This window comes from Lutra lutra, chromosome 5 (genome assembly GCF_902655055.1).
Source record: "Lutra lutra chromosome 5, mLutLut1.2, whole genome shotgun sequence".
In the NCBI taxonomy this organism is placed as follows: Eukaryota; Metazoa; Chordata; class Mammalia; order Carnivora; family Mustelidae; genus Lutra; species Lutra lutra.
The window spans coordinates 107,792,905-107,818,024 of NC_062282.1; the positions used below are offsets into that span (position 1 = coordinate 107,792,905).

A 25,120-nucleotide genomic window follows, 5' to 3' on the forward strand; every position below is an offset into this window, starting at 1 on the left:
TTTTTTTTTTTTTAAGATTTTATTTACTTATTTGACAGAGAGATCACAAGTAGACAGAGAGGCAGGCAGAGAGAGAGAGGGAAGCAGGCTCCCTGCTGAGGAGAGAGCCTGATGCGGGACTCGATCCCATGACCCTGAGATCATGACCTGAGCTGAAGGCAGCAGCTTAACCCACTGAGCCACCCAGGTGCCTGGCCTGCTGACTTTTAAAGTTCCAGGTGTTAAGCCCCATAGACTGAAAGAACTCATGAAGTTATACCACTCTGGTTTTCAAGGCCAAATGTTATAGACATACTGGGCTGCCCAGTGTGTCTGTTTCTTTCCTCTTTCTACATTTCGCTCCATCTACAGGGCCCCTGCCTCCGAGGGCGGTCCCATGGGTTTGCTTAGCTACCAACTAAGTTTCTGCCCTTCCTACCCTCTGCAGTGTGGCCTCTTCTGCTTATTTAGCTAGGGAGAGTCTATTCTGCAAGTCTTTGTGTTCTTTTCTGCGTTGTTTACTCTCATGTGGGTGTTATCTAGATGTGTCTGTGGGCGGTGAGCTTAGGGTCCTCCTACTCCACCATATTCCCCCAAAGTCCCTGAATTCCCTGTATTTTCCAAGGCCTCTTGGCTAATAGTGGTTGTGCTGTCAACAAACTCTGACCTAAAGTAATCTAGATCTTGTGCTTTTTGTTTTTTTTTTTTTTTTTCAGATTGCTGTATCTTAGTTTTCAAATGGGTTCAGCTTATTGTCCCCTATGAACCTGTGTCACCTCTCAGTTTCTAGGCTCTTTTTTTACTTCTTGCCTCAGCAATAATCTTGACAAGTAATTTTGCTTACTTGGTGGCTTCACTTCCCACCGACTCCTCAAAATGGCCCTCATTCTGCTTGGGCAGAAGTCACCATCACTCTCTTTCTTGGCATTCCTGTTCCTGTTACATCTCCATACCAGCACAGAAGCTGGTGGGACAGCAGTGGGAGGGCTGAAGATGACCCAGCCATAAACAGGAGCACCTTGCACTTCCTGGGAGCGTCACTCAGGTGGTGTGTTTCAGCGGGAGGAGCCTGGGTTTTAGAGTCAGATCATCTGGCCATAAATTCTGTCTCTCCCTTTACTCTCTGTGAACTTATGTGGCTACTGGACTTCTCTGAGCCTGCATTTTCCCATCTGTAAAAGCAAGGAATATATTTTCTGGAACTGTGAGAATAGAAATAATACACAAAAGTTCTCACAAGTTTTAAGTTTAGTATAAAATCATTCCTTTAAGAATCTTGACAGTACAGGGGCACCTAGGTGACTCAGTCACTTGAGTGTCCAACTCCTGATTTAGGCTCAGGTCATGATCTCAGGATTGTGAGATCGAGCCCTGCATCAGGTTCTGTGCAAGAAATGGAGCCTGCTTAAGGTTCTGTCTCTCTTCCTCTTTCTCCCCTGACTTGTGCACCTGCTCTCTGGCTCTCTTAGGAAAATAAATAAATAAAAATAAATAAGTAAAAAGAATCTACAACACACATTTTTAAAAACCCATAAAAACAATTCAGCTGATAGTTACTTATTTCCTTGAAAGATGAAAGCAAGTGAAAGGTATTGATTTTGCCATTCTTTGTGTATTTTTTATCACAGGTCATGATAAACCTGCTGAGCTGCTTTTCTCAGTCTAGAAAAATATGGTTTTTTTCACTGTTACAGTTAATTGTACTTAGAGAAAATCTCAGGTTAATATAAGAAGAACTCAAAAACTGAGAGATAAGAACACACTTATAAATAGGCAAAAACAACAACAACAAAACCCACTATGCAGCATTTGTTCATTGCCTCATGTGTTATCTTAGCAATAGAACACTGTTATCATGGGTTCAGTGTAGTGTCTGTGCAAATCTCCTGCTTGTCTGTGTTTACCTTTTCTTTTTCAGTATACTAGCTATGCGACCTTGAGTAAGTAACTTACCTTCTTCACATCTAGGAATTTATTTTCTACTTGGTTCAGTGTGCAGTACGGAGACATTAGAAATACCTGTGCTAGAACAGGAGCAAGTGAGAGGGAGATTTAAGATTATTTTTGAAGAGATATGCAACTTGCTCATTTGCAGGGTTTCCAGTTATGCATTTTGGTGTTTTACTTGTTTGAAGGTTATGTCTTCCCCATTTATAGAGCAGACTCCATGAGCTCAAGGACCACATCTCTTGGTCCCCCAGAACCTACGCGGTACCTGGAACACAGTAGAGGCTCTATAGCTATTGACCGAATAATTGAATTAGGGATGGAGGAAGAACAGGAGGACAGAGAGAATGGAAGAAGGAGGATTATCTAGGAGATAGTAGCTACTACACATGTGTGAAGAACTTAGACTTAGCATTGTGGCAGGAGGGTGGAGAAAAGGGGACAAATCTGACAGATGCTATTAGAAAGTTAACAGTATTTGCTAACTGAATGAGAAAAGCAAAGGAGAGACAGAGAAGAATAAGCTTTTCTGGGGCACCTGGGTGGCTCGGTGAATTACAGCCTCTGCCTTCAGCTCAGGTCATGATCCCAGGATCCTGGGATCGAGCCCCACATTGGGCTCTCTGCTCCACGGGGAGCCTGCTGCCTGCTTCCCCCCAACGCCTGCCTCTCTGCCTACTTGTGATCTCTTTCAAATAAGTAAATAAAATCTTAAAAAAAAAAAAAAAAAGAATAAGGTTTTCCATCTGAGAGGCCGAAACTGTGATTATCCCATTAACTCAAGGGAAAGTTAAGATGGGGAGGAGCTTGAGAGCAAGAAACATACGTTTAATTTTACATTTAATTTAATACCTCTAATACATAAGTGTATTACTATGAGGATAGAATGTGTCATTATATGGACATCTCTCATAAGAAGCTCGAAATGAGGGATTTGGGGGCATATTGGAACTGGAGGTGTGGGTTGGAGTGCACAGAAAAACGATGAGATAGTTAGGTGCCTGAAGGAGTGAGAGCTGCACGGAGTCAGCTGGAGAACAGACTGGGAACCAAGGAATGAGACAGTGTGGACAAACAGGAGGATTAGGCACGGAGTGGGGACAGTATCTGGTGACAGAAGCAGCGGGGGGCCAGTAGGAGAAGCAGCTCCCTTTGCTTGCTCCTGCAGACATGTTTCAGAGTAAAGCACACAGTTTCCCAGGAGTTCTGGGGAATTAATGCAGATAATTTAAACATAGTCTAATAATCAGGTTATCTACCTTAGTCACTTTCAAACTTTTTTCTTGCAACCTACTCGAATAAATACATTTTACATTTTGACTCAGGATACACACACACACAGACACACACACACAATTAATACAAAAGTTTCCCTGAAGAATACTCATCTTCTCTATGTACAATCCATTCAGTCAGTTTTCATTTCTTTTTTTTTTTTTTAATTCTGCTAACAGCCCACTAAACCGATTTCATTCCCCATTAATAAGTTATGACTGGAAATTTATTTTATTTATTTTTTTTTTATTTTTATTTATTTATTGAGAGAAAGGCAGTGAGAGAGAGCATGAGCGAGGAGAAAGTCAGAGGGAGAAGCAGACTCCCCGTGGACCTGGGAGCCCGATGCGGGACTCGATCCCGGGACTCCGGGATCATGACCTGAGCCGAAGGCAGTCGTCCAACCAACTGAGCCACCCAGGCGTCCCTATGACTGGAAATTTAAAAAGCACTGGTCTGTCTGTATGATGGTCACAGTAGGAAACATACTGAATTTGGGGAAAAGGCACATTTTGAGAAAATTTTCATTCTAGTTAGAAAAATAAAGGTTTACGTCTGGTACTCTTTACAGTATGTAACACAGATTTCTATAAAGGGGGCCACTCTGTCAGCACACCTCGAAATTTAGAACTAAAAGGGAAGCACTTGCTTTGCCAGGATCTTTTGTTGTAGCCTTACGTGTCGGTTTGCCACCTTGTAAGAAAAATTGAAGTCTAAACTTTGGATCCAGCCAATGAGATGCAATTAAACGCACTCTGGCTTTAGAAATGGGCAGACCTGGGCTCAAATCCTGACTTTGCTCTTTAATAACTATGCCCTTTGCCGAGTTTCTTCACCTCTTTTTGTTTCTTTATCCGTAAATGGGAATAACACTTACCCTAATTCGGATGCTGTTGTTGTTGAAGAAGCCACATTATTCATGGTACTTTGCTGAATGCTCGGTGGGCATGCAATAAATGGCAATTGGAATTATTGTCCTTGGTTATGAGGATGCAATTCCATACCACTTATAAAGCTCCTAGCACAGTGCCTGGCAAACAGCAGTAATAAAGATTAATGATCTTTTCATGCCAGCAACCAAAGTGTAGAAATATGTTGTAACCCAAGAGCATGGAAATGTACAAACCAATTATATGACATGATTTTTTTAGGATGATATTTACTAGATAAAGTATATTGATACAAGGGATGTTATGGAGAGATTGAGCCCCATTTGTATGAAGTGAAAAATAATGCATCACTAACATGCATTTCTTAATTCCCTCATTGATATAAAACATTAAAGTGCTCCCAGTGCCTTTATTCAATAAGCCTAAATTTATTAAGACCAGCAATGCAGAATAGGATGATATTTACTAGATATTTACTAGATAAAATATATATATATATTTTTAAAGATTGTATTTATTTATTTGACAGAGAGAGATCACAAGTAGACGGAGAGGCAGGCAGAGAGAGAGAGAGAGAGAGGGAAGCAGGCTCCCTGCTGAGCAGAGAGCCCGATGCGGGACTCGATCCCAGGACCCTGAGATCATGACCTGAGCCGAAGGCAGCAGCTTAACCCACTGAGCCACCCAGGTGCCCCTAGATAAAGTATATTGATACAAGGGATGTTATTGGAGAGATTGAGCCCCATTTGTATGAAGTGAAAAATAATGCATCACTGACGTGCATTTCTTAATTCCCTCACTGATGTAAAACATTAAAGTGCTCCCAGTGCCTTTATTCAATAAGCCTAAATTTATTAAGACCAGCAATGCAGAATAGTGGTGATAAAAACACGACAAGAAACAGTTCCTAGATATGTGATCCAGTAACCAATAGTTAGCATTTACTTTTTCTCCCTGACAGCCCATCACCGTGGACCATTGATAGCATTATTATCTCTGTGCTTTTTTACTCTTTTTGATTCTACTCTGACTTTCCTCACCAATTCGGAGGGATGGCTTAAAGGTGTTTCGTTGGAATTCATAAGAGCTCTGTGGTCTAGTTCTTGGCCATCTACTTCTGATGTTAAAACACTTCCCTGTGCTCAAGAATTCCTTGTCTTTTCTAGTTTGTCCTCTGTAGCCTCAGGGTAGCTCTAACTGAACTAGCCCATAATCCACCTATGTGTCGTCTTATTTCCATGTCACATTATTTTACTTGCATCTGACAAGGAAGACAATGAAGTTGGCCGAGTGTCTTATCATTTGAAGAATAAAGTGAAGCTTTCCCTTTCCTCCTCTATTTTCAATTTCCCTGGCTGCCTCCCCCACTACTTTATTGTATCTTCTGGTGTGATAGATTTCAGATTTGTGGTCACCACAGTGATACGGTGAAAGGATGCCCTGACTTCAGATGTAAAGCACCTGCGGGCACTTTCAGATAGTTTCCATAGGGAGTGATGGAATTTTTGTTAAGAAAAGTAGTGGCGGGGGCGCCTGGGTGGCTCAGTGGGTTAAGCCGCTGCCTTCGGCTCAGGTCATGATCCCAGGTACTGGGTTCGAGCCCCGCATCGGGCTTTCTGCTCAGCAGAGAGCCTGCTTCCTCCCCTCTCTCTGCCTGCCTCTCTGCTTACTTGTGATTTCTCTCTGTCAAATAAATAAATAAAATCTTTAAAAAAAAAAAAAAAGAAAGAAAAAAAAAGAAAAGTAGTGGCGGCCTGGGTGGCTCAGTGGGCTAAAGCCTCTGCCTTCGGCCCAGGTCATGATCTCAGGGTCCCCGCATTGGGCTCTCTGCTCATTGGGGATCCTGCTTCCCCCTCACTCTCTGCCTGCTTCTCTGCCTACTTGTGATCTCTGTCAAATAAATAATAAACTTTAAAAAAAAGAAAAGTAATTGCTGAGTGCCTGTGTGCAAAGCTGAAGGGCCTACAAAGATGCTTGAGATGAAATCCCTTTACCAGGGAGTGTATATTTAATGCGAGAGATGTCACATCTACCAGTTGCTATAAGGGATGGCATGAGTCACAAGGTGTTTGGGGGAAGGACTGTAAAGTTGAATCTCATTCTTAAATTCACATGTATGGTGATTTGGTTCTTACCACTTTTCCAGATGGCTTTTTGTTGCCCACATTAGTCATTTTGACCAGTGCCTACAACTTCAAAAGAATATGCAAAAGTTGAGAAAGGCAGGACTCTAGGGGTGCTGTATTCCAGATATGTGCATCCGTAAAAGAAACTCTCCTGGCATACGTGGTTTTGTTGTGCTGTCACACTTGACAGGTGAAAGCTGTGTAAAGCCCTGCAAAGATTTTCTATTTGCTATTCCCCAAAAAATGGTGCAGGAACTCCTTGGGGGATGGATCTGTGATTCTAGGATCGAATAGTTTCCACATGGAATTGCCACCAATTAGCTGTGTAGCTCATGCTAAAATTCAGAAATAAATATTGCCCAGGCAGCCTCCAACTTAGATGGTGGCTTAAAATAAGGAGGATGCCTGATGAGTGATGGAGAATTGTTGCTCTGATCATGTAGCTTTAAAGTCTGTGAAAAATGAGGAGATGGGCCTATCTGATGACATGAACGAGCACATGAGAGAGCCCAGGTAAGGCATTAATTTCAGTCCATGAGTAAGCAGCAGCTCCTTTTATAAAACTTGCTCTAACAGCATTTGCTACAGGTATGCCCCTCAGAAAACTGGTTCAGTTATCTGATTTAGGGAATTTCTAAAATGTTGCTGGTTTACATGGAACTGAGAGAGTATTTCTCTAGAAAATAAAGATCTCCATCTGTTGATCAAGTAGTGAGAAAGGTTCTCCAGGAGGGAAATAAGTTGATGTTCATCAAATCCTTGCTGCTTTCGCATACAGCTTATAACTAACTTTCTGGCAAAAGTATTTACTGAGGGCCATTAGATTAAGGGGGCGGGTGGATGGATGAAGCCAGCTCTAGGTGAAAATATAATAAATATGATTTCATTGAGTAGGATTTCCTTGTTTTACAGGAATTATTTAATTTTTAACATAATGTTACATGATTTTATTCTGCTCATTTTACAAGTTAGGAAACTGAGCCGCAGAGACGTTAAGTAGAGGATTGCTCTGGACTTGACTTGTCCATCCTGGAGCCACACGGGGATGGCCTGCCTTGGGAAGGGTGCAATGGAATGTGTGTCTTTGGAGCCTTCCCTCCCTGGTTCTCAGCACTTGGAAGGGTGGTCCTGCCTGTTCCTGATCCTGCTATCTTACTCATCTTTCCTACTAGCTGAGGATTATTCCAGCTGTACTGAGTGTGTGTTGTTGGAGATCGCTTAAGTAGTACTTGGTCACCTTCCAAGAGAATGTTGAGTCTGCAAGTGGCAGCAGGTGACGAGCTCTGAGCAGCAGAGATACTGAGAACTTACCAAGCTGCAGTCTCCACAGAAAAGATAAATAACATGGTGGTTAGGAGTTATGAAGAACATCTAAGCAGTATAATCAAATCCTAACCTAAATGGTAATAGAGGTTGAGATTTGAATTTGTGGAAATATTGGAAATTTGATAAAGAAAATCCTTGAAGTGGTCTTTTGATGTGTGACATGCAATAATTTGGAGAGCAGAAGACTGTTCCTTGGCTTTCTTTCAGAATAAACTCCCCTGCCACCCACCCCTGATGCAGACACGAAGAGACCAGTAGTGATAGATGCTTTTTCCAAAATACATTAAAGGAGTAGCAGCTCTGTTAAAGGTGCTTTTCTTTCTTAATATTTCACTTTGATTTTCATCTTCCTGTCTCTCTCTTACTCCCATCTATTCTCATCTCACTGATTGGCATCCTTATACTTACATATGCAGGTGGGAGACTACCTCATTACCCCTTTTCAGTGTTCAAAGAGCTTTTGACTTCCATCCTCTGGCAAAACGATGGTGCCTTAATATTCCCCGACTCTCACTCCAGTTGAAGTCTCTACTCTAATTTGGTTGATCTGAGCTTTCTCATCCACTCGCCCCAGTCCCCATACCATTTCCTATCCTTTTCATCTGCCTTTCCTTTGTAGATCATAAATATATCCTCACTAGTTGCTTTAAAGCTATCTTTGCTTTGGAGTTCCATCATTTTGCAGCTTTTCTGGATGCGGCTTTCATTTTCTTTATCCTCCTTGGGTTCATTGCAATTCCTGAACCTGAAAATTCATGTCTTCCATCAAGTCTAAAAAATTATTTTCCTATACTGTCCTTCTGGTTTTTTTTTGTTGGAACTTCTAATTCTTTCCTCCCTGTCTTTTAACACTTTTTTTCTGTTTTCTCTGTTTAACTCTTGGTACTGCATCTGAATACTTTTTTGAAGTCTGGGTTTTTTAATCTCTTTGCAGTTCATTGTTTGTTCAGTGGGACCTCTCTAATCTGTATTAATGTATCCTATGAGTTTTTTATTTCAGCTTATCTATTTTTTAACAGTCATTGAAAGAATAATTCTATTAACTTTGAAGTTTTATGTGGTTCTTGTAAAATCTGACTGTAAAATTTTTTAATTCTTTTATCATGTTTTCGCTGTCCACTTTTCTATCACTAGTCTTTGTAAACATTTTAATTTTAGAATGTTTAAACTGGATCTATCTATTAGTTCTGGTACCTGGAATTCTTGGTAGTGGTGGAGGGGTGGGATGGGATGTTCCTCATCCCTGTGTCTACTGATCCTTGTTCATGGCAGACAGTTTGAGTGTTTTGTAATTTTGGATTGTGAGTTTTTCTTCAGAGTTGTTTTGTTTTTGTTTTTGTTTTTAGTGGAGAGCCAGTACAGGCTGAGGTTGAGTTTCTGTCCCTCCAGAGAGATTCTGTGTATACTTTGGTCGGGGGTCCCAGGATTATCATTGGCGTGGGCCACTTTTTTAGCTTCTCATTGAGAGGGACAGGCCATCCCATAGTGGCTTTATCTGAGCTTCAAATCTACATGAAGCGGGACTATGGCTATCAGTTCTTTTTTTTTTTTTTTAAAGATTTTATTTATTTATTTGACAGAGAGAAATCACAAGTAGGCAGAGAGGCAGGCAGAGAGAGAGGAGGAAGCAGGCTCCCTGCCGAGCAGAAAGCCCGATGCGGGGCTCGAACCCAGGACCTGGGATCATGACCTGAGCCGAAGGCAGCGGCTTAACCCACTGAGCCACCCAGGCGCCCCATGGCTATCAGTTCTCAGCAAGGCTTCCTTTCCCATCCCCACAGAGATTCAGGCTGAGATGGATAAGCTTCTTAATGGTCTCCTTGTGCACTTGGAGCATTCTCTCCCCCTCATCCACTTTTCACAGAGGACTGGTCAAGTTCCAGTTTTATGTGGGAGTCGTAGTTCCTATTCTCTCACTCATACTTCATGAAGGCCCTGGGGTTTCTCCTCCTGAACCACATGGATTTACAATCCAAATCCTGTGTTTCCCAGACTGGTGAACTGCTCTCCTCTTGAGGCTGCTAGCATCAGTTCAGATGCTTGGTTCCGGTTTTCCGGTCCCTGTGTGTTTGACCCTAGAAAATTCATTTTCTTGAGAACTCAGCTATGCATTTTAAAAGATATTTATTATATTTTACCTAGGATTTGTAAGCTTTTAATAGCAAGAGATTTTTAAAAAAGAGGTCTGTTCTGCCAAGAGCACAGCATCATTATCCTCTGTGTCTGCTGGAGGGTCAGAGATGCCTGCCTACATCCAAAGAGCAGTGTGGGAAAGGGGCCTCTGCCCTTAAGACATTCATAGATTTTTTTTTTTTTTTTGGTCTAACTCATTTCATAGACTGTAAGGACTATTCATTTATTTTTCACTCTGTCACCTTAACATTCAAATCACATTCAATATTTAGTAAATTCTCACTCTCCAGGCTTTCATTCATTAATTCGGCCAACATATTTTGTATACAGTATTGCTACATGCCAGGTATGTGCTCGTTGTGCTCAGCAAAAACATACCTGATCCCTGTCTACATAAATAAAAGTGAAATTGTAAATGGAACAAGTGCCCGAAAGTAAGTGTGCATGGTGCTGTGAGATGTGTTGATGTGTTCAACAGGCCAGGAAGGGGAAATGAAATAAACAAGAATAGCTTTCATTGAATGAAAAGGGGAGTGGTAATTCTGCCAGATGCAGAGCAGTATGTGCAAAGGCCCTGGAGTGAAGATGAAGGACTAAAAAAAGGGTGGTGAGATGAAAGAGAAGTGAGAAGAATATGGTTCCAGAAAAGGTTGAGAGGGAGCTAGGAGTCAACCCATGAAGAACTTGTGGGCTATGTTAAGGACTTTTTCTGCTTATCATAAGTGCCATTGAAGGGCTTTACACAGGGGGATGACACATGTTATTTGGCCTTTGAAAAAAGTCTTTCTCACTTTAGAGAAGAGAACAGATTTGAGGGAGCAAGAAATGACAAGACTATTGTCAGTAGGCCAGACTGAGAGTTGCTGGTAGCTCAACTTCAATTTTGGCTTCGTAGAGATGAAGGTATGGACAGATTTGAGATTTACTTAGCAAATAAAATTATGGGGAAGAAGGTGAGAGAGATGGGCCAGGAACAATTCCACAGTTTCTGGCTTATATAACGAGATGGCTAGTGATGTCTCTTTAGGAAATTGGGACCACTGGATAAGGACATGGTTGGATGGAAGGCCATGGCTTTTTCTTTTATACAGATTGGGTCTGAGGTTTTTAAAACATCTAAAAGGAAAATATCAAAAAACAGTTGGATACATGGATCCAGAGCCAGAGAAGAGATCTAGGGATATAAATACATCAGGATTTGATTTTAGGTATTTATCAGATGAGCTTTCCAATGGAGAGATGATAGATACCCCTGGATACAGAGATATGCAGGTTACTAGTGACCTTAATAAGAGCTGTTTGGGTGGTAAGATGGGGGGTGAGAAGCTTGGAGTAGGATGCAGAAGGAAGTAGGATGGATAGCATGTAGAAGATGAGGAAATGGAATAAGTGAGTGTAGACAACTTTCAGGAACTTTGCCAGTGAAGTTATATAAGTTATATAAGGCTTGCATTCATTTTTTAAGGGAAATATGTCACTTAATCATGATTGGAAGGTAAAATCTTTTAAAACAGAGACTCAATAGAAAAAAAAAATTTGAAGTAGTTTCTTGATAGTGAAAAGGTGACCGAGACCTACATTGGCACAGTGGGGAACCAAAGACACTTAACCAGTACTGAAGTGTATTTATTCAGCTCTCACTGTTGTTCCAGATGTCATTCTAAATGCTTGACATGTGTTGACTAAATCTCCATAACAACACTGTGAGGTGGGTATATAATAGCCCGTGCAGGACACAAGGAAACCAGTCACAGAGAGGTGCTGTATCTTGCCAGGGTAGGACAACAGAGATTTGAACCCAGACAGTCTGGCTGCAGAGATCATGTTCTTAACCAACCACTTTGCCATCCCCCTTCTCAGTACATGGGCGCATAATAAGGTATTTGTATCATCTATGAGCTAAGGTATGGGCTAATCCATCTGAATATTGAAAATGTTATTGGTTGTATGACTTTGGGGCAAAAGTATCAACTAGTGTTCACTTAAATGCTTTGTTAAAACTTTCTTGGTTTTATGTTCTAGAACAAGGCAGGCATAAATGGAAATGTCATTAGATCGGCTTTAGCTCTAATCAGTGACTTTAATAAATGTGTGTACATTATTCATTTAATTGCACCTGTATCTGTGTGGTGTCCTCACAGCTGAGGGTATAATAGTAAGTAAGCAGAATTCTCAACAGTCTGAAACCCCGCGTACCTCTCTCCCAAGGTGTGTATTTGTAAGCGTATTTGTAAGTGTATTTGTAAGTATTTGTAAGTGTCCCAGGTCCTAAAATAAGTGATCTTTTCCAGATTCCTGGGGATTGGCTTTAACTACATGTGTGTGTTTATTCTCCTCCCAAGGATTTAACAACACTGAGAGGACGTGCGACAAAGAATTTATTATTCGGAGAACAGCCACCAATCGAGTCCTGAATGTCCTCCGTCACTGGGTCTCAAAGCATGCACAGGTAATTCAGTGGTATCATTGATTACTTTCAAGGGTTTTTTGGGTTTTTTAAAAACCAACTTTTTAAGTCGTGACATTTATAAAATGCCTTCTGAGTCTATGGAGTTAGGGTCTGAAACTTTGGAATTAGAACAGAAGGGGAATGGGGCGCCGGGGGGCTCATTGGGTTGAAGCCTCTGCCTTCGGCTGGGGTCATGATCTCGGGGTCCTGGGATGGAGCCCCGCATGGGGCTCTCTGCTCAGCGGGGAGCCTGCTTCCCTTTCTCTCTCTCTGCTAGCCTTTCTGCCTACTTGTGATCTCTGTCAAATAAATAAATACAAATCTTAAAAAAAAAAAAAGAAAGAAAGGGAAGAACTAGGATAGACATACAGATCAAAGCAGACACATGGATATCGGCCAAATATTCAGGATCCAGCAGGACACAGGAGGGGAAGCCCGGCTTCCCTCTTTCCTCATCTTTTGAGGCAAGGGCACCTTCCCCGGGGGCACTAAAGCCACTGTATTGTGCCTCCCAGGGAGCCATTCATGGGCCCTCAAGGTGGCTGCTACTGGGCCCCTGGGGGTCAGCAGCCGCTCCTCCCCTGAGGTAAACAGCAGATGCCCCAGAGATGAGCAATACTCTGGGCCCACACACTCTGGTGTCTGGTTGGGGACTATTTTCTCAGGCGGATTTAGGAGACATTTTGCCTCGTGCCTTTTATGTTCTGGTTCCTAGTACTCTGTTTTGAAATTACATCATGCTGACAGGAGACCTACTTGTTATTTCTTTGTGTGTTTTCAGTACATGTTCGTATAACGTATACCCACATCACAGTTTCAGAAAATAAGGTAAGGGCCTCCTTTGCTTCATGGGATGGAGACACACATCGTGCTTTGGTTACCCCCTGCCGAGCAATGGGCGGGCCCTGGCAGATGCGTGGCTGCCTGGCACTGTGCCAGGAGAGTTTTGAAGAGAGGGAAGGGGGCCCCCGAGTGGCTCAGATCAGAACACATTAAACATATAAAATGTTTGAAGAAACAGAGAACAGAGGAGCTCCCAGGTCTCCCTTCAGTATATTCCCAGAGGCTGTCATGGGTTTGCCATGTGGCCCTTGGTGACCACAGTCCATGAGATGGGGTCAGGAGAGAGCCAGGCACCTGCAATCCCTGTGGGAGGAGAATTCACTAATTGGGAAAAGTGGGATTTGGACCTTGCCATCAGTTAGCCCATGACAATTCTTAAGTGTTAATTAAAGTTAAAATGAAGGTAGCACATTAAATATGGGATCTAAAAATTTTATCTTATGCATCTCAAGTAAGTAAAAATGGATCCCTTATGACTCAAATTCTGAGGACCATCCTGAGCCCACTGAAAATGTCTAGTCTCTCCTCCTCATCGTCTGAGGGAGCTGCTTATAAGTCCTGTCTGGCTCATTGCAGATATGTGGTAATGAAGTCTATCCCGTATCTGACCAGCCATCCCATTCCTCTCTGGTTTTGGACTCCAGGGTCCTGAGTTCTGATTCAAGGGGCCCGTGGATGCTTCAAAAAGGTTGCACAAGCCTCTAGGGCACAAGGCTTCACAGAGGCCCCTCCGTTGTCTTCCCAGCTGCAAGCCAAAGCCCAGGCTGACCTGGGGCTCAGCTCCCTGCTGTCTGCAAATCTTCTCTCCGACACCTCTAATCTGGCTTCCCTGCCAGCCTCACCTCCTCTCTATCAATCCCCAGTGCCCTCTTTTTCTAACGATCTGAAACCAGAATCCCTCACAATTCACACAGAACTCTTATAGTAGCTAGAAAAGAGTCGCAAAGCAATTTTCAGTATGTGGGGCTCACTCTACTTTGGGTGAAGAGAACTCAGAGATGGGGAGATGGCTGGACTGAATCCCTTGCTTCTAGGATAAAGAGCTTTACAGGAAGGTGTTATAATCTGGCTTGACCTTGGCTGCGTTGTACTTGCACAAATACGTATGTGTCTATGGGTAGTATTAGATTGAATAGCACCAAGTCACTGGGATAGAAAGTGGTTTGATAGGGAAGCACAGGTCTCTTTATTCAGATTGCGTCCTGAGGCATTTAGTTGTAATCCACAAAGCACCCTAAATGTTAGCCGGACAGTTCAGATACTTTGTATCCTGTTACTTAGGGTGTGCTTCTATGTGGGGAAGCACTTGGTCATCAGTTCCATTTAGGGAGCCCACACTGGGACCCCAGCTTCTCAGACCCTCTTGACATGGGAGTCATGTGTGGATGGTACACAGTGCTCAAATATCCAGTCTTTTGTCCTGACATGATTATTGTATAAAATGTAGACCCTGATGTGCCAGAGGAAGGTCTTACCACTCCCACCTTTGTCTTTTCTTCCCTTCCCTGAATGTGTGAGTGTATTTTAAGGATCTGTTGTTGGTTTCCAATTGTCCCATTGTAACCTCATCGTGTGCACATCCTGTCTCCTTCCTCATTTGGGTGAGTTCTCCATCACCTGACGTGGCCTGAGCCAGTGGGGGTGTGGGTGTGGCCCCTGGCTTGACGGACCCCAGACAAGCAGACCCGCCATGGTACTTAAAGAAAGAAAGAACTCTGCTAGTTAACCCTCACTGTTGCTGTCTTTGGTTTTCCCCTCACAAACTGAAGGGCTTGGACAATAGGATTTTTCATTATCTGATTCACTCACTCACTTGCTGGTTGAGTCCCAGACTGTGGCATTATTGTGGCAACCTGATTATTTTTAATTAATAATTTCCCCAAAAAAATGAGTAGGAAGTTGGAATCTTTTAAAAAAAAAATACAGCCAAACATGGCAAATTGCATTACTGTTCACATGGTAGACCAACCAGAGAAATCACTTCTGTTTATTGAAAACAGAAAAGCCTTAGGGAAGTGACAAGATGTAGCTTTGTCCCCAGATAATCTGGAGAATTGAATCTACTACACAATATTAAGTATCATGTACCTATTTCTCATTTCTCACCAAAGGTGACTAATATGGGTAGGTAGAACCCTGAACTTAATTCAGAAGAAATAGAGTGGCAGAATTATGAGTGTTGGTTCTCCAGAGAAATAAAATTTCCCTAGGATGTCACCCTCAACTCCTTCCCCGCAGTGTGCTAGAATGCCATTCTAGAACTTTAAGTTTTCCTTTAGTAAGTCTTTCCTTTGGTAAGACTAGGGTGCTTTTTTTTTTCCTGATTCCAAAAATTTTCATCTGTTATACATTCTGCCCTAGTTTCTCTTCATTTTGTTATGCCTTTTCACTCATTTATTGCCTCTCATGTTGAAAGGAAGCCACAAGGCCTGGCTGGGTTCCTCCCATATGCCTTGTCTATGGGTTAGTGGAAGCAGGAGCCCAGAGTCAGGACACACATGTTCTTCTTCCAACTCTGCCACTGTATCTTCTGTGGGGCCCGATTCTGTCCCTCGGCCTCACTGGGGGTGAATATTCTCTTCTGAGAATGAGAACAACTGTCCATCTCTTGCCTCCCCCAAGGATGTAGTGAGGGTTAAAGGCAACATTGATTCAAGAAGCATGAAAGACATAAAGTCCACCATAGGTGGGTGTGACCAGATCCCTTCTAGCTTAGGACAGGAGATGAACATTTCATCCCAGGACAAGGAGCCCTTAGTTCCCTGCAGACCCAGCTTGTCTCCTTCATCTTTGTGTATGCTTCCTCAGGACTCTGCCATGCTGGGCACCTGGGAAATGCCCAGGAAGAATTCTCAAAGTCAGTTTATGCATTCTCTCCAGGAGGTCATCTGCAAGCATTTATAGTTCCCAAAGTCAGCCCCAAAGCTATGTGCAGGGTGGGGAAGGATAGCGGACAGAGCGGTTTAATGGGATCGTTGAACAGCAGTGTCACTGCTTGATGACTACATCCTTGTTTGTGGCACAGGAAGTACAGGTCATGTGGGCGAGCAGCAGTTTCACAGACTGTATCAAAATGACTCAGCTGTTGGGTTTCTAACTCACTAGTCCTCTTACACTCATTGTTTGGGGAACAAAGAGAGCATGCGTTTAGCTGATGATGAAGAACTCTTGAGTTTGCATTTCAGTTTATATGCTTTGTTGCATTTTACCAAGCTATTACATTCGTATAAGGGACACTGAACTTAGGAGTGTGGCTCAGAGACTTTTTACCTTGAACGCACCTGTACGACGACTACCCTGATCAAGATAAGGTAGCACCCAAGAGGGTCTTCCTAGCCCATGCCACTCGTCTCGGGCATTTCCCAGTCTTCTGTTGGTTTTACTATTGTTCTTACTGATATTACATACTTTCTCCATAGTAAGGATAAAACCCCTTATTGGCCAATGACACTCATTTCCCCCCATTTGCTCTTTCACTGTGAGCGGTATGTATGAAACTTTTTATGTACATACATGCTTCTCCCATTATCAGAGAGCTTTATATGTAGTCCGTCATGTAGAAGTACACACGTACACACACACTCACACAGACCCTAGTGTCTGTTTGTTAGAATCTACATATCTATATAGATTCTACATATCTATAGATATATCTATAGATATACATCTGTTTGTTAGAATCTATATATCTATAGAATCTATATATATCCTGTAGCACTTCCTGAGCACACTTAACAAATAAACAGAGGTTGGGGTATGAGACGCGAATCAGCAGCTCTCACAACTCGATTTTGTAGTCCCGTGTAGTAGTTGAGGTGAAAGCTTTCACACCTCCAGAAATCCCCGTTGAAGCTGACTCGTCGAAGGCCACTGTGTGCATGTAGCACGGATGTCAGAACCGAGGGGCCTTTGGAAGGCCGCTGGAGAAGCGGTGGGGCGATGGGGAGGGCTTCAGGGTTACAGTTACCCGGATGGCAATCCCCTCCCTCGCATCCATCAGCCATGTGCCCAAGCAAACTATTCAACTCCTCCAGGACTCCATTTCTCCTTCCCTCTAAGTGCGGATGGTGTCCCTTCTTTATTCTAGCAATTGTGAGGATTATGTGAGGTAAGACCTCTTAGAGCAACCACCACAGATGATGCTCAGAACGTCACAGATGGCTTCTCCTGGCAGAGCCCTGTGGGGGCCTAAACCCAGGCAGACGTTGTTACTCTGACGGGACCGGACCAGGGAGGCAATTAGGTCTCAGAGAGGGTCAGTTACCGCTGCCCAGGTGAACCTTTCATAATGGTGGAAACGTTCTGTATCTGTAGTGCCAAGTGCAGTAGCCATGTGTGGCTCATGGAGCACTGGAAATGCAGCGGGGGTGGCTGAGAAACAGAAGTTGGGACATTATTTAATTTAGTTAAATAGTCACATGTGACAACGAATGGCTCCAGTATAGATGCACAGTCCTAGACCCCTCAGAGGTACAGCTGTGAACCAGACCCAGCTTCCTGATGTCTGGCTCAGAACTCCTCCCTCTCTCCAGCAGGGCCCCCTTCCTCTGAAACAGGAAAGCACGGTCATCTCCGCTTGGCCCCAGCAATCAGCCTGCTAAAGAGGGGCACACCTCTGTGGGGACTGTAGACAAAGCAAACTTTTAAGTAACATCAGTGTTGGGGTTTTATCAATCCCAGAGGAGATGGTGGCTCTTTTCCCAATAAAGGAACGTACCAATGAGCATCTTCGCGTTGGGGCTTCAAGCCTGCTGCTTCAGACCAGGGGTCCAGTGGGATTGTGCCTGGTTGACCACTTGAGGCTGGAACACAGGTGCTGCTGTGATATCAGGGACTTCCTGTGTTCAAAGACCGCAGGGATCAGGGTGTCCTAAAATGAGAGTTTCTACAGTTCGTCTCTTCTGTCAGTTATTTCGATAGATGACGGGGGGCCCTTTTTAATTTTTAAAATTTTTGGCATTGCTTAGGAAGACACTAAATCTAGCATCAAATGAGAGCACTGAGTGCAAATCTATTCTTTGTTCCCAATCTGAAATGGAGGTTGGGCCAAGGATGAGCCTCGTACAGACTTTCAATGTGGGTGGGAGGATGAAAGGTGTAAGTAGGATCTGACTTACAGATCAGACTAAGCAGCTCCTATGGACCCTTCTGATGGCACTCAGCTGCCCTCAAGCCCCGCCGCCCTGCCCTCGGGCTCAGCCCCTTCTCCTCTCCACCTGGTCCTGCCCGTCGGCCGGCCATCGGGGGCCCTCCCATCCAGGCTCCCTGTCCGTTTCTGCTTTGAGCCACGGCTCCTCTTTCCACTGAACCAGTCTGAGCTTTGAGGCTGTTGTAATCATGATACAGGGCGCCTGGTCTTTTATAGGCAACTTGAAAACATGACCCCCCACCTAGAAGGCAGTTTCCTCTATGAGGGTGCATTCTGAGTGACAAGACTGGCCATGTTTTTGTTTTTGTGTCTGTAAGCAGTTTTCACATATTAAGTCATTTACCCCCTCACTTCAGCCTTTGAAGGCAGGGGAGGTAGATGTTGTTATCCAGCTTTACAGATGGGGAAATGGAAGCTTCGGGAGGTGAAACGATCTGCCCGAAATGACACAGATAGCAGGTGGCAGAAGCTGCTTCCATACCCCAGCTGCTGGCTGCCCAGCACGGGCTCTAACCCCCGATCTCGCCGGCCAACTCTTGGAGTGCAGACAGCTTGAAAGCAAAAGGTACAAAGCCACTTCTGACTCAAAAAGGCGAGAATATCATATGCTAACACTGACCATGCTTTTGCTATTTCTGAATCTTTCCTTAGGAAAGTTACTTTTGTCCCAGAGTCTCTTCTGTGTCCCTTAAACAAAGGATCTGTACGGTCTTAACCAGCCAGAGCGCTGCCCCCCTTCTGAAGGGCGGCACCTCTTGGATACTCAGACGGTGATTTATAGGTGATTTATAGGCTGCCCGCAGCGCTGGCCCTGGAGGGAGCTGGAGCTAGTGCTGTCTGCGGTGAAAAGTCAGGAGACCCCAGACATCCCACCTAACAGGTGGATGAGGATGCTGGCCCCCTGCTCAGCAGCCCCAAAGTACAGTGAGGCTCCTGTCCCCTGCCAGTGGGTGTGGATGCGGATGCCGGGAACAAGGAGAGAGAATTGAGTTGCAGTGTGAGAAGCTGGCAGCTGTGAACTATTTCTGTTTAATGATAAATTCGTTGTCTTTTGCTTCAGTCTTGCAAATCGTTGTACAAAGGCACTAAATGGGAAGATAATCAACGGGATACACACTTCTTTATGTTAGTCTCGTCTTTGCTAATTAGCACTCATTCGCTTCTAGTTGTCCACACCATTTCCCGTGGACCTCTGCATGTCCAGGCTAAGAAATCCCAAATGTCCCCCAGGTACAAACCAGTGTTTGTTCCCAAACTCTGATTTCCCAGGAAGGGAAGCCAAAGTGAGACGGGGAATGCTCTATTTGATTTAATTAGGCTAGCCACTTAAGTTCCTTTTGGCTCCTCCTGATTTCCTGGGCACATGGACTGGCACCTACTTTCATCACTTTCGTATCCGATCCTGCTGTATTATTGTATATATGCCTGCCCTTCTCCCCTCAGAACAAACTGCCTTGGGCATCAGACTTCACTTGAGTTCCTGGGTCAAGAAGGGCTCAGGTGAGGAGAGAAGTCTGGAAATCTGAATTCTAGTCAAGATTCCCATGTAGCTTACCGTCTTCCTCATTCGTAAAACTGGCAAAATGATCTATAAGGGGTTCTTATGCACAAATGAATTGTCAGAGGGCTCTAGAAAATATAAAATAAAATATAAAATCAGAAACTATTATCTGATTACTATGGATTTTCTTCTTCCCCCCCTTTTTTTTTAAATCCTGAAGATAGATTTTCATTTCTTAACTCTTTTTTTTCTGTGGTCCAGGCAAACAACCAAGTAAGATCCGACTTCCTTGAACTACTTACCATAGTTGTCGCTTATCTTTTATACATCCCTATTGTTAGCCTTTAAACTATCCTTAAGCTTTCCATGCGTGTCTTTAAAAACAAGAAAAGAAAACTTGGTGAGAAATTAACAACAGGATTTATTTAAGTCTGTGTGAAACGGAATTAAGAGTTTAGGGAACCAGTGTGTTAAATGGAACTTATTTTCAGTTCCCATTGTTGCCAAGACAGAAATTTAGCTTTCTCCGTAAGACCAGCAGGATTCTTTAACCTTCTGTGGATGGGTTTCATGGACAGAAAACACTGAGAAACACCATATGGGATGTTACATACATCAGTAGCTTCTTACATCTTCCACTTTGCATTCTATACGCTCGTAATCACTTGTGGACCTAGGAGGTATTTCTGGAGCTCCGTGGCATGCAGGACTGAGTCCTCAGTCCCTTCTCTGGACCCCACCCCTCTCCCCCAGGACTCCAAGGAGCCAGCTCAGCACTGGGGCATTAACAGGTTTGTTCAGGTCTTATTTTTATTTATTTATTTATTTATTTATTTGTTTGTTTGTTAGAGAAAGAGAGCACAAGCAGGGGGAGCAGCAGGTAGAGGGAGAATTAAGCTCTCCGCTGAGCAAGGAGCCTGATGCAGGGACTTGATCCCAGGACCCTGGGATCATGACCTGAACTGAAGGCAGACACTTAAGCGACTGAGCCCCCCAGGAACCTCTTTGTTCCGGTCTTAAGGTGTTGCCTACCTGCTGCCCTTTTCCTTGTGCTTCATCTCCTGCTCACTCTGCTTCTGGATGTCGCCAACCTGTATCTCTTAATGTCTTTGCATAAAGAAGTTTCTTCCTGGATGAATGTCAAAGGTTCTACTTCTGCCACACTCCTGACTCTGAGTGTGTCTTCTCCATGGGGAAAGGGATGAGGTTTGCCTCCCAGCTTCCTTTACCAGTCTTTTCCCCTTTTATGGGTCAGGACACGGAGAACAAAGTATAACTTAGAGACCACTCTTCACTAAGGCTTCTTCTCAAGTTAAGGTCAATGATAATTTTGTTGGCATGTGGCATTAATTAACGAAGAAAATTTTAAAAAATCAAGATTAAAAATCAGGCCTTTCCAAAATGTTATTTTTCCCCTCTCCAATCTTTGTCACTGTCTTGAAAGCTACAATCCTATCAATTAACCACCTCTCTAGAAACCAGTGGAAAACATAGCACTTGGAAAATTATTTCCTTCTTCTGATAAATGCTTTTTAAAAGGACTGATTCTTCTGAGATGTTATGTGATTTCAAGGTTGTGGGCCGTATTTAAAATTCTTCTAAGCTCAGCTGTCCAGGTCTAAAGGCTGGATATTAGCAAGTCTTCAAATGCAGAATCATCTGTTAGAAAATGGTCGAATATATTATTTTCTGCATGGTTTCTTCCTTCTCACTGAGTTGGTGTCATTCATTGCCATTTGCCTCCCCCTGGTTATTTTTGTTCTAACATATCTTCCACATTTTGCATTGTGCCTTCCTCTAGTAGCCTCCCACCTCACATCTGCTAAAATAATTTCCCCAAACGCCAGTTTAAGAAGAATTAGGTAACATATTACCACACATCTCAAAGTCAAGTAGCCTCCCTAGAACTTTTGTCCATTCATTCAACAAATATCTGAACCCCCACCAGGAGCACCTGTACTTACCATATTTGGGGCTTAATTGTATCTGGGATTTACCACCTCTTCCTGGTGCATACGTCGCTGCATGCTGGTCAATTACACATTTTCTTTCTTTCTTTCTTCCTTTCTTTTTTTAGTTGCACATTTTCTATATATTCTGTTTCTCTTTGGAGATTCTAGGACCTTATGAGTAAGTGTTCAACAGGTGCTGGAAAGTTTGGAATTACTGTGGAGTTACCTTGTAGGGTTTTATTCCAAAGGTAATGCCCTTCCTTATGTTTTTTTGAGTCAGTTGTTCCTTTTGTAGGGCAAACAAAGAGGCTTTCAAAATATCTTTGTAGTTGGGTGATGGGAAATGCTGGAAAACCCTGCCTTTCACTTTTCCAGTGACAAAATGTGATTCAGAGTCAAGGTTACCCAGAGGTGGCAAGAAGGCTGGTTGACCAGGGGTGGTGGCCAGTGGACAAGGCCACACAGGTGCTTTGCAGGGTCTCCCTTGCCAGTTGTTAGCCAGCACTACCTGCCCTGGGATAAGGTTTCAACATTTACCTTCTGAATAAGGTCTCCCCTCCTCAAAAGAACTGAAAACCACACTGGTTTAGAGGATTGTTATCCCTGGTTCATTAAAATGAGGAATCCAGAAACGTGTCCTCAACCTAGCAAAGTTGATCTTGGGAAGATCACTCAGTACCTGTGCTGCAGTTTCCCAGGTGACAAAATGGCCCAGACCTAACCTAAATCTACACCACAATATAAATTCAGCTCTTCGTCTTCTGTAGTCAAAGAGAACAGCAAACACTAGCATGCTTTTCACTGCCTTGAAAATCATTGTCAGGGCGCCTGGGTGGCTCAGTGGTTTAAGCCTCTGCCTTCTGCTTAGGTCATGATCTCAGGGTCCTGGGATCGAGCCCCACATCAGACTCTCTGCTCAGCAGGGAGCCTGCTTCCCTCTCTCTCTCTCTCTGCCTGCCTCTCTGCCTACTTGTGCTTTCTGTCTGTCAAATAAGTCAATCAAATCTTTAAAAAGAAAGAAAGGAAGAAAAGAAAGAAAGAAAATCATTGTCAAACCCCAGGCTCTTATTTTTGAGTCTAACACATCCCAAGCCCCTTCTTTATGAGCCCACTGTCCCAGGTTTTAAAATTATTTATGTGGTTTTACTCCATTCTGCAGTTTTTCTACTTTCCTTTTTAAAACTCTGGCCACAGTTGGAAATAAACTGTACTGATTACAGTGAGAAAATTATTCTTGCAATTCTCTTTACCCTCAAACTGTGTTTATTGAATCAGATTTTCCCAGTGTCCTAGAGTTCCCTTGGCCATGCATAGTGTATTACTAATTACTGCCCTGCTCTCCTGAAAGAATGAATGTAATTGCCCGCGTGCCTCAGCCGTCAGCAGGGATTTAGTTCCAAGGGAGAATCTGATTTATTGCATCACAGATTGTTTTTCTGTTTTTCTGTTGTATGATCTAGTCTTATTAATACAAACCTGAGTTTCAAGATCTCTATCTCAGATGGGTGCTAGTTAGCATAGGTGGGAAATAGCTCCAGCAGGGCAGTCAGCGTCTGATAATGTCTTTTCAGCCCAAGCTACCAGCGCTAGATCACTGATAGCCACTGTTTTTGGACAGCCGGGTGTTAGCAGTGAGAAACTCAGGTGTTCCGTGGACACTGCCAGGGGTCGAGTCCTGAATCTGCCGCTTGCTATCTGTTGTGACTTTGAACAAGATACTTGGATTCCCTGAACCTTGGCTTCCTTGCTTGTAAAATGGGAATAATAATGATTGTAACTGTGTTAAATTAGATCATAATTAAAATACCATCTGGCATGTGGGGAACACTCACAAAGTTTCAGTTACCCTAACGACCCCAGGAACTCCACTAACCAGGGTGAGGGAAATACTGACTTTTGAATCACTGATAAATGTGTCGGAGCAGAGTCAGTAAATCTTGGTAAAATAAAACTCCTCTTGCCATAGCTTGTGTCTTGAGGGGGATCTAACGTCATTGGCTGGTAATCTCTTGTCCCTAAGCATTTGCCGAGTTCCCTGATAGTCCAGGTGAGCTGTCCCCTCTTTGCAGGGGTTCCCAGAGCTGCATTTGCAGGCCCAGAACCTCTCCTCCGACTCAGCGGGGCAGGGCCCGGCTCCCCGCACCACCCCCCCAATCACAGACCCCTCTCCCCGGGCTCTAGGGGTTAATAATGTTTGCTTCATCTGCCCATCGCCCACACTGCTGTCCTCTGCTTTGCCTTCCCCCGCCCCGAGACGTCATAAACTGAGGTGCTCAGGAACTGCTGAAGGAATAAGAGCTATCCTCTCCTCTCCAGAGACTGAAATGTCAAAGTCTCCCATTTTGCGGGCTGTCCGCCTTTGGAAGCCGGGTGGTTTCTTCTTTCTGATCTTCTGTCTCCTCATCTCTGCTTCAAACATCGGAAAACAAAAACTAACCTACATAAGCTGTTGCTGGGATAGCTTGGGTGACTGCCTCAGCTCCTGTTGGACGAGGAGGGCTCGCTAATCTTGGGGCACGAGAGAACCCGACAGCAGGCAGCTTCCCTGCTCAGGGCCTGGCTCGCACTGCGCTCTGCGCCCGCCAGGTCTGAGCACCCAGGCGGTGCGGACTCCCGCAGAGCCAGACGACTCAGGAGCGCCATCTCGTGGGCGCCCCGATTGTGGCCTCCGAGAAGGAACCAGTGTTCTTCCCCGCTCCCCCGCCCCCCAACGAGGGTTCTCATTTCCCATTCAGGGCCTGGGGAAATGCGACAAAAAAATTAGATTCCAGATAATTTAAAAACGGCTGTCAGGCAGACTTATTATGAATAGTCTACCTCTGGATTTAAATAGGGCAAGTGGCTTTTAGCTGCTCTAGATTTCTAGTGAAGTAGTAGCTATTAACGTTTTGAACGGGGACTTTCAGATAGCTAATTCTGCATTTCACATGCGTTGGTAAAAAAAAAAAAAAGAAAATTTTCCATTCTAGGTAGTACATCAGAGGATTTGGAATTTTTTTTTTTTAGTCAGTTTTTGAGGCGTTGTTTTTTGCATAAATTAAAAAAAAAAATACACAGTGGCAACTCTTGCTACTGAAAATGTGATCAGCATCACCCAAGAGTTCATTAGAAAAGTATCCTTGTTCCAGAACTCCTGCGTTAGAATCTGTGGTGAGGGGCCCCTGGGTGGCTCAGTGGTTAAGTGTTTGCCTTTGGCTCAGGTCATGATCCCAGAGTGATGGGATCGAGCCCCATGTCAGGCTCTCTGCTGTATGGAAAGTCTGCTTCTCCCTCTCCCTCTTTCTCTGTGCCCTCTCGCTCTCAAATAAGTAAATAAAATCTCTTAAAAAAAGAAGAATCTGTGGTGAATCGTGGGCCTATTGGCAGATAGGAGCACAGGTTATCGGAGTCAGAGGGACCACCTGTGTTTTTGTCCGCTTGCTGGTACCTCCATCCTTGTCTTGTCTCCCCAGTATGATCACATCCCTTCAGCCTCCATGGTCCACCTGTGACACAAGATCATAGGTTCCTGCCTTGTCTGCTCCTGGGTCAGCCGAGTGACAACTGAAAT

At 43.8% G+C, this 25,120-nt stretch overlaps 1 protein-coding gene across 3 annotated transcripts in view; it reads left to right on the forward strand.

Annotated features, from left to right (window-relative positions):
* The window catches only part of RASGRF2 (Ras protein specific guanine nucleotide releasing factor 2), a 266,197-nt gene that overhangs the window by 209,236 nt on the left and 31,841 nt on the right, over positions 1 to 25,120 (forward strand). For all 3 annotated transcript variants that reach the window (XM_047729966.1, XM_047729964.1, XM_047729965.1), the window contains exon 18: positions 12,019 to 12,125. In XM_047729966.1, coding sequence (XP_047585922.1) covers positions 12,019 to 12,125 — 107 coding nt within the window. The remainder of the gene's footprint in view (positions 1 to 12,018; positions 12,126 to 25,120) is intronic.